Source organism: Pagrus major, chromosome 13, assembly GCF_040436345.1.
Source record: "Pagrus major chromosome 13, Pma_NU_1.0".
NCBI lineage: Eukaryota > Metazoa > Chordata > Actinopteri > Spariformes > Sparidae > Pagrus > Pagrus major.
In genome coordinates, this window is record NC_133227.1 from 4,775,170 (window position 1) to 4,785,840 (window position 10,671).

The window sequence follows — 10,671 nt, forward strand, 5'->3', positions numbered from 1 at the left end:
TGCAACTGCAGGCAGGACAAAGTGCAAAAGACAAAGGTGTATAACTTTGACAGGTTTATTTACTGAACCAAACCAAATAAAAACAATAAAGAGATGAAAAAATGTGTCTTAACAGCATCCCTGTAGTACTATCTAGTGTGCAGGGAGGCACAGATAAACTGACTGAAACTCACTATCCACAAAACCTGAGCTTCAGCCTGCTAATTCTCCAGGAATCTCACATTGAAAAGCATCCAACACTACAAATGTTTGTCTCGATGCTGCCTGGCTTGGTCGTGCTTTAGTAAACGGGACAGCAAATGTGATTAAACGACATGGAGAGACAGGAGATTCTGTATGTCATGTGTTGCCAGAGGCATCACTTTCAATGTGCAGTAACAACAGCCCTCTTTGCTCTAATATTCGTCACTTCCCTGCTTTTTCTGCTGAAAAGCCTCAACAGTTGCACCCTTATGAGTTGAATACTCAAACCATAGATTGCTGGATTAAGAATTGGTGGGAATATCAAAAAGTACAGAGATAAAAACAGCTTGGTTTGGTATGGCAGGTGACTAATATTGAATCTACTTTGTGCTATTTCAAAAAAACACCCGATAGTGTAGTTGATTATTGCAAACAGGTGGGGGGTGCAAGTCCGGAGGGCTTTGAACTTGGATTTAGTGAATGACAATATACATATCCTCAGGATGTGTGCATATGAATAAAAGATCATGATAATCTGTGGAACTGTATATAAAGGTACAGATAGTAAGCCAACCAAGCTTGCAATAGATGAATCAGAGCAGGCAAGTTTCACCAGTAGGTAATTCAGACAGTACACCTGCTCTATGGTCCTCCCACAGATCTGCAGCCGAACAGTGAAAATTAAAACAATGAGAAACGCCAACAAGGGATAAAGCCACGTAAAAACAATAAGTTTGACAAGTCTCTTTGACATGATTGCATGATAATGCAGCGGGTAACAAACAGCCACATACCTGTCATAACTCATCGCTGCCAAAATTGTGAATTCAGTGATGGCATATGTGTGTATAGCATAGATCTGTGTCTGGCAGAGCGGTAAGGATATCTTATGTGAGTGTGACAGTATGTTGCTCAGTAAAGCTGGCAGCAAAGCAGTGCTTCCATACAGACCGTTCACAGCCAGGTTACACAGCAGCAGATACATTGGCTCATGCAGGCTTTTCTCACGATAGACCACTCCGATTAATGCCACATTTTCAGCAACAATGGTTATGTATATAATCAGGAAAATGCAGAAGTACAACAACTTCAGATCCCCCATTCCATAGTAAACAGACAGGTGTAAAGATGTCACTTCAGAGAAATTTGTCATGCTGTCACAAACTTATTTTAAAGCAGCTGAGTAATCCAAATTATAGTCTACAAAGATGCACTTTACTTGACAGTCAGAGATGGAATAGGTTTACCTGTATGTGCTGCCCCCCCGCCCCCACGTGCACTGAGCAGCTTTAATACTCTGTACATTTCCCCTGTTAGATGAAATCATGTGGTCACACCTACAAGGCAATGATTTCACAGGAATCGTATGTCAAATCCTGCAATTCACACTCGAGTGTTAAGTGAGTTGTGCATTGCAAACAAAAAAAAACTTCTACCAGAGACATTAAGGTTTGCTTAATACCCCAGGTGACATTTGAGGTGAATCGTTCATTTTTTCATAAAAGCATGAAACTTTGTGCAGTTTATGATGTTGTATATGGTATCATTCTCAAAACCTGGACGCAGACATAATTTTTTCTCTGTTATCATGTTTAGCTCAGAAGATTTATGACAAAAAATACACAATTCAGTTACGGCAGAATGTAAAATGGCCTCAAAGGCCGCCATAAGGCGTTTTTGTGATGGCTCCAAATCTGAAAATGTTGGGGGCTGAAACTCTACAACAGTACTAAGTTTCATGCTTTTATGAATTAATAAATAATATTGTTGTCTGGCATGTGAATTTTGTGTTCGCCTTTTCAGAGACAACTGCGCTCAGTTGATTGGCAGGTAGGTGCTGTGGTTATTTACGATGCATAAAAAATCACCATAATGGAGAAAATGTATTGTCTAATACTGCTTTTCATATGGCAACCACACTTCACAATACTGGGGCCTTCCAGTGCACCTTTAAATGTTCTTCATCTGAAGAGTTTCACACAAACATCTGTTGCACATCTGTTTAAAACTCAGTGGTGGTCTGTTATATGGCTATGGTTATGTTTGACAGATCAATGTTGATTTTTACAAATTTCTTCGGAGCTGTTAAAAATGTACCTACCTTCCTAAATACATGGTATAAAAGGAATTTGTATTTTTTTTTTATTCAAATAATTTCAATCTTTGATCTGAAACATGATTACATTTTCTGAGTCATGTTTCTTCTGCCAGTTCAAGGCTAAACTGCTCCTTAGAGGTCGTACATTAAACAGAATTAACCCCTAATTGTTGATCACTTGAAAATCCTTTCGTAAAAAAAAATATTATTTTTTTTTATCAATGTTATCAGCCAACAATATTGATAATGACCTGTTTTTACACTTGTTTCATCACGACAACAAGGTAGGTCTCATTTTCATCATGAAGTCGTTCCTAATTGCTTCCAAAGGGATTTTACACACTGACCACTAATGAGCATGCTGATCCACGTAGCTGCTTCCTGGTGTCTCTCGCTGATTCATGATAAAACAGTATTGAAGAATTCCAAATAGTGATAGACAAGTTCAAAAGTGTTAAAACAATGTTTAAATGTAAACTGAACACGAGTACACTTTATACACATGTGTGAGACCAAAAATAATTTTGGGTATTATTTCACGTATTGATTGTTCCTCAGCTCTTGGTCCACTCTGCTGTACAGAGTAGCACAAGAGGTGAAGATAAGCTTTTAAGGAACTTAATTCTTCTTGTCAACTAACATCCACTCTTGTTAACATTTCATTTTACAGTTACTGTCACAGGCAACATGCCCTACCAGTACCATTATTTCCCATTCCCATTTCTCGGCAGATGGTCTTTCACATGTAGGCTTACCATACTAACCTAAAAAAATGATAAGATAAGCTGAGCTACACCAAACTAAAACTAAAACCAAACTAAAACTAAAACTAAAACTAAACCTAAACTGAAACTAAAACTGAAACTAAAACTAAAAACTAAACTAAACTTAAACTAAAATGTAACTATAACAAAAACTAAACTAAAACATGACAAGATGATATAGATTAAACTAAGCTAAGACAACTAGCCTACAATATGACAAAATGAGCCAAGTAACACCAAACAAAATGAAACTAAAATAAGATTAGCTAAACTAAACTAAACTAAACTAAACTAAACTAAACTAAAACATGACAAGATGATATATATTAAAGGTGCACTATGTAGTTTTGGAGAAGACATTTTAATCAGAAGAGAAAGATCTTCATTGACTGATTTTTGTATGCCTAAACAGACTAAATAAACAATCTCTCGCAATTTCATATTGTTTTACTTAGTTTATATGTGGCGGACCCTGCCACCTTTCCAGCTTCAAACAGTGTTCTGGGGACCTTATTGTCTTCTGAGAACAGCTTATTTACTCAGTCATGGAGAAAATAAATATTTCTGAGTTTGTATTATTACCTCATTAATATTAGAAATATTAAAATTCTGAGTTTAACTTTCTTCTCCAAAACTACACAGTGCCCCATTAAACTAAGATAACCAAGCCTAAACTATGGCAAGATAAGCTAAGCAACACTAAACTAAAACAAGATGAGCTAAGCTGAGCTAAACTGAACTAAGGTGAGCTAAATCAGCCAAGCCTAAATGTGATTTGTTTTTTGCTTGTGGTTGGAGGGAGGGGGTGTCTGTGGGTACATTACTGTAAATTCTGCAAATTCAACTACAAAAGTCAAAAAGCACAAACTGTGTCCAGCTTTGTTAAACATGTTTAGAGCCTTGCACACACGTGTCTGTCGATGTTCAGCTGTCACTCCACTTGACCCTGAATGATGCTTTGGTTTTTCACTGTTTGTTGTTGCTTTATTTATTATTTCAAAATGTGAACAATGTTAAATAATAGTCAGGAAATGGACATATATGTTAACGTTATATGTCATCTGAGACAGCGCGCGCTGCTTTAGAGATAACACTAAACTTCCTGTATGCTTGACAGCAGATGTTTTAAGGCTTTCAAATAATGAAAATGAGGCTTTATGATGCAACTCTAGGATTGATTGTGTGGAAACAGTTCAATATTAATTATGTATGAATACAGCATATATTAACTACGTGCCTTGAGCTTAAATATTAAGTTTGGTGCTGCATAAGTTAAAATTATTCATATCACAGTATGACTGACTGGCAGCAGTAGGGTTGAAGGTTTGCAGCCAGAGTGACACTACAACACCTAAACTATTAAATAACCTTCAAGAATGATTGAAATATATATAAAAAGAAAAAGTATAAAATGGTTTTGTTGAACAACTGGCTGCTCAAAAAATATGGTATTATACGAGTATTCAAATACACATATTCCCTCTTTAAACCCCTTTTATTCATACATGTGTTGGCTTTAATGATAACAAAAAGAAGTCACAAAATTAGAATGTATTTTCTTTTATTTCAGGTGCAGTGCAACAAATTACAAGCAAATGTCAGCTGAAATGACTCATGAAGTAAAGAGGACAAGTGATGTGTTGGTGAAAGTCCTCACCTTATTATCATGTTCAACTATCTCAAAAACCTTTTCCACACTATAAATTTGAATTTTATAGAAGTGTGCAGTGTTAGCTGAACCAAGAGAAACAAGCTCTACACTTTATATCTCAAAGTTATTAAGAGTATGGTTAAACTGTTTGTTTGTTTTTTGTTGTTTTTCAAATATTCATGTCAATAAAGCTTATTTGAATTAAATTGAGAAGATGGATATACTCTAACAAGGGTCTTCCTAATATTATACGTAAATGTCAAATTCTGACAACATTTTAAAGTACCTTACCTAATTACATCATGGTCATCCGAAAAACACATTTTGGCACATGTGTATTTAAATGAAGGTAATAACTTTTAATAACTTTTACAAAGCATCCTAATTTCTGATATTTGAAGGCAAGCAGCATTTGTAGTAACAAATAATATATGCAAACATGGAGAAATGTCAGTAATGGCTAAAAATACACAATCATGTCTTATTTATAAATAGAACAAAACAAATGCAATCCTGTTCAGATTCAGCCATATTCAAGTGTTTAAAAATATGCATTTTTGTTTTTAACTTTCAAATTTGAACCATGACGTTGAATCTGCAGTTGAATTTGTTTTATCATAAGCAGCAAAACTTGAGGGGACCCAGACGGCCGTTATAAATATTATTGTTTGATCAAATGAACATGAATATAATTTAAATACAATCCTATATGTTCAGGGAGGAAGATAAAAAAGGAGGTTTTACCCCTTAGTTTAGTGTCTGAAACACAAACAATTATTACATCACTGTAATGTAAAATAGATTTAAGCTGCAAACACTGCCTTTGCTAACTTTGTTGGCAGGATCTTGTGTCTGAAAAACAGTTTCAGCAAATGAACTCTTATGATTTGAGTACCGAGTCCGTACAGCACTGGGTTGGCAATAGGTGGAATGACAATAAAGTATAAAGACAGGAGGATCCGTAGTTTAACAGCCACATGACTCATGTAAAATCTAGTTTGGATAATTTCAAATAAGGAGCCGATTGTGAAGTTTAGCAAAGACAGTAAATGTGGGATACATGTTTTAAGAGCATTGCTCTGGGAGTCTCTTGATAGTCTCCAACACACTCTAGCAATTTGCACATAAGAGAAAACAATCATCACTAGCTGAGGCATAACCAACACCAGAATAAGCAGCAGTCCCACAATGCTTATGTAGGATGCATTTGAACATGAATTCTTGACCAGCTCCATGTTCACACAGTATAATTTTGGTATGATTTTTCCACAGAAGCTCAGTCGTAAGGTTAGTGAGTAAAAACATCCAAACAAAATGGTTGGGTACAGAGCTGCTAATGCAATGAGCTTGATTGTCTTTGAATAAGACATGATGCTGTGGTAATAGAGTGGGTAACATATGGCAACATATCTGTCATATCCCATAAGAGCTAAAATACAAAACTCAGCACTTGCATATGTGTGAAGGAAGTAGACTTGAGCCATGCACCACCTCACAGACACCTCATATTTCTCTGATATGAGCACAGACATTATTGTGGGCAACAACGCAGTACTGCCATAGAGTTCATTGATGGATAACATACATGTGAACACATTCATAGGTTGATGCAGCTCTTGGTTTTGTTGTATGACAGCAACGAGCACTACATTCAAAGTGATATGAATAAGATAGAGCAGGAGGAACACAATAAACAGCCCGTGTTTGCTGTTTTCCATGATAGCGTATGCAGTCATTGTGAATGTTACTGCTGTTGTGTTGTCCATGTTTTAATTCAGCTCTGAAAAGGAAAAGACATCAGATTTTCACACAGTTTTATGAATAGATAAATGCATTATATGACAAACAGTTTCATTAAATCAAACAGAAATAGGAAAACAATGCTTTTATAGCACTAGAAATATTAATAACGATTGGACTCTACCAAACATCATCTATAATTTAGACCAGACTTTATCTGACAGTGTCACTGGATCAGAGTACAGACAGACTCATTGAGATCTCATGTGTCTACAGTTACCTGAGCGGTCGTGTTCCTCCCAGCACAGCAGAGTTTGCACGCCGCCGAAGCTTGAGGTGCCTTCTTTAACATCGCTCAAGGCGGACTAGTGGTGTTCCCATGGTAACCTAAGTGTGTTACGTCTACTGAGCTCCATCACAATAGAGAACATGTCAGTGTTTGGTGAAGAAAGGACAATTTGCTGATCCTGATATTAAACAGATTCTTCACACAGAGCACATATGAATGACTAATGTGTAGAAATCTGTATGGAGTCATATGAGTGCAAAATGTTGGGAATATAAAGGCAACTAACAAAAGCATTTTAATCTATTAGTGTATATTTACTTTTACATATTTTCAAAAATGTATATTTATTTATGTTTTTTATATAGATTATTCTATTTGTTCTAAATATCTTTTTATTTTTTCTTGTTTTTCATTACAATTTATTTATTTTTTATATAATGCTATTTATTTACGCTATTTCTATCCCTTAATTTTTTCTTATTCTTTTCTTTGGACTATTGCTTTTGCTTTTCCTTCAGGGGCAGGCTGAGAAGTCAGTTCCTGCACACATGAAATGTCAACAATATCACAAGTTTTAGTGGGTTAATGCCCCATACAGCCGCCACAACCTACACCCTAGAATTAATTTTTTGCTGTTACACCCCCTGACTTCTTAAAGCCTCGAAAGCAAACCTCTCCTAGTACCAGGATCTCTTTTGGCTAGGAGGAAAGGCTTTAGGTGGTATATAAAACAACAAACAGGTCATGGTGGCTTAATGGGTTAAACACAGGACTCTCACTGCAGAGGCTGGGGTTTGTGTCCTATAAAAATGTATTCTTATACTGTTGAATTACTATTTTTAGACTTATTTACTCATTATTAGTTGGTTAGTTTACTTATTTATTTACTTTTTTCACTTTTGTTGGTTTTTTAAAAAAGTTCTTTTTTCAGTTTTCACTTGCAAGTTTAGGTGACAAAACTACTTTCTCAGGTTTAACAAGAAAACTGATCAATTTGATTTACTCAAGATTTGATTAGGTTCAGGATTAGATCAGGGTTTGGGTTAAAATAGACCCTTTCACAACTTTAACCACATTATAAAGGCTTTCTGGCAGAAAGACTTCAGGGTGTCAGGTGACAAACTAAAAAGTGCAACAATGGCTGCCTAGGGTGTGATCGGGGTTCAAGGACTGTGTAAAACTTATTATAATGTAGAAAGGAGAAAGACCTGCCTAAAGCCAGATAATTGACAGCTTGGCCCTTCAAGGAATAAAAAAACAACAACATAAATATATAAATCAACAAATAAATATGAAAATATATCAGAATTCTTGTAATTATTATTCTATATTTTTGTCTTTATATCTTAACATGTATTATTATATATTACATAATATATATTATATATATTATATTTGTTTTTCGTTATATTTCCACATTTTATTAATTCATTTATTATTTAGTTCCTTTATCTTTATATTTCCACAATTTATTATATATGTACTGTATTTTAAAAAAATACTTTATATCTGCACATTTATTTGCTACGGAAGCCCTAAAGGGCCATGCATTCATACATTTTATTTCCTCTGTTTTCCCGTGATAACAAGTTAATTTAATTTGTTTTCTCGAGATCTCGAGTTATTATCTCGAAATAACAACTGCCGTTTTCCCGAGATAAAGGGATAATTTTCTCGAGATCTCGAGATAATGAAACTTTGTTTTCCCGAGATAACAATATAATTAATTCGATCTTGAGAAAACAAAACGATAGTGTAGTATATTAAATCATTGCAGGAAACATCATTCAGTGTAGTGATGTCAGAGGAGCAGGAGCATATCGATCACCGCGTCACATATCTTTTCAATCAAGGCCTGACACAGGCTGAAAAAGCATTATGCCTTGCTATTACAGATAATATACACATTAGTGCGGGTAATCTAAAAAGATGGTTAGCAAGGCTTCAGCTATATCGGCGGCGCAATCTAAGTGAGCCTGATGTCGTCATTAACTACATAGCTGACCAGCTACAAGGTCCCGGGCGTCTCCATAATCTCAGGCCTATCATATCACAGTCATTATCTCGAGATCTCGAATTAATTGTATCGTTATCTCGGGAAAACAAAATTTTGTTTTCTCGAGATCTCGAGAAAATTATCCCGTTATCTCGGGAAACGGCAGTTGTTATTTCGAGATAATAACTCGAGATCTCGAGAAAACAAATGAAATTAACTTGTTATCACGGGAAAACGGAGGAAATAAAATGTATGAATGCATGGTCCTTTAGGGCTTCCGTAATTTTCAGGACAAGGCCTCCCTGAAACTACATTGACCAAGTCAGTTGTACTGTCAGGCTGTGCATTACTGCATATTACAACATGGTTGTGTGTCTGTAAGCGTCATATGACAGACATGCCTGCCTCTCTGTAGCAGAAAAGAAAAGAATGGTAAGAAAAGTGACTTCACTAGCTTGTGTTAAAAATGACTAAATTTGTCGTACTTTTACTCTAATTTGTTCCGAGTGTTACAATTTATCTTGGATTTGATTTTTTTCTGTGTGACCTCGACTAATCAGACATCAGAAAATTATGCACCGTTAATTTAAATTACACGGAATGGCTTAAAAATGTATTAATGTGTCAAGGTACAGTATGGTGTTATCAGCAAGAACCACTACAGACTGCATCCACATGTTAAAGAAAAAGTTTTCAGCACCAATGATGCAAGCCATAAACACACTCACCAGAGGTCATTAGTCCACCTTGTTTTTCCATTCCTCTAGAAAGCAATTAGACGCCACTGTTTTGCCACTGGTGAGACCTCTTTGGACAGCAACTTGGGAATAGGGACGAGGAGTGAAAAATAAACAGACTTCCCTTTGGAGAGCACTGATGCAACACCGATGAAACTGTGTCTGAGGGGTCGTGACCTTTGCGCTCAAAAAACAAATCACAGCAATAATTTATTCAGGCATATCTCATCAAATGGGTTTATACCCACCAATCTAAACTATTGATTTACATATAAGTCCTTCATGAGGAGTGCAGTGAGGTGGCCTGTGGTGAGTTAGGAGCAAATAAGCAAAATTAAAATAGATGAACTATGATCTGGAAGAGGTGGGATAGATTGGCAAGGTAACAATCACACCTGGGACCAACATCTATTGTAAATAAATGTAAATTGTAGACTGGCATTTAATGTGTGATACACAGCTCCGCTCAGATACGGCTCCTCTACTTTACTGGTGACCCTAAACAGCATGAAGGTAACAGAGAAGTGAGAGGAAAATTCCTAAATCTGCCCCTTTATCCGTATCAGCACCAACAGTCAATGAGGTCTATTCTGGGGCGAGACCCATCCACCATCCACCATCCACCATCCAAGTTTGGTTGAAATCTGTCCAGTAGTTTTCATGTAATCCTGTTGACAAACCAACAAACAGACTTGGGTGAACACATTACCTCCTTGGTGGAGGTAATTAGTGAGCAGTGGTAAACTCGATTTGGTTTAAGAATTTTCTCTTACTCTTGTTATTTATTTGCTTTTATATGATTTCATCTTTTTTATCGCTTTTATTATTCATATTTCTATGAATTTAGATTGACATCCCGCATTGTTCTTTTCCTTAATCTGGTCTTGCTTCTATTTGGCTTTCTGTTGTTATATTGCCTCCTGAGTGTCCTGTTTTTGCTTTGTCTGTCAAAGCACTCTGTTTGTAAAGGTGCTATATAAATAAAACATTTTTTATCATTAATGCAATTTATCTGCCCTGAAGTGTTAGAGTAGGAGGTGAATGTGATTTCTGATGACTGTACTGTCTTTCAATGTTTTTCTACCCTGAAATGCTGAATATTCTACACTGAGGCAGTAAATGTTGCTCAAAATGAGATATTATCACAACGTACTGCACTGAACATATTCAATTGCACAAGTATTTTAATTGTAATCTAAGTTTGGAAAGTGAC

At 35.9% G+C, this 10,671-nt stretch overlaps 2 protein-coding genes across 2 annotated transcripts; both read right to left on the minus strand.

The window, feature by feature from the left end:
* Positions 1 to 364: 364 nt before the first annotated feature.
* On the minus strand, positions 365 to 1,336 carry LOC141007271 (olfactory receptor 52Z1P-like). The gene has a single exon (XM_073479617.1). The coding sequence runs from the start codon at positions 1,334 to 1,336 to the stop codon at positions 365 to 367; it is 972 nt and encodes a 323-aa protein (XP_073335718.1).
* Positions 1,337 to 5,499: 4,163 nt separating this feature from the next.
* LOC141006908 (olfactory receptor 52D1-like) lies at positions 5,500 to 6,462 on the minus strand. Its single transcript, XM_073479206.1, has one exon. It carries the CDS (start codon positions 6,460 to 6,462, stop codon positions 5,500 to 5,502), a length of 963 nt encoding a protein of 320 aa, XP_073335307.1.
* Positions 6,463 to 10,671: the final 4,209 nt, after the last annotated feature.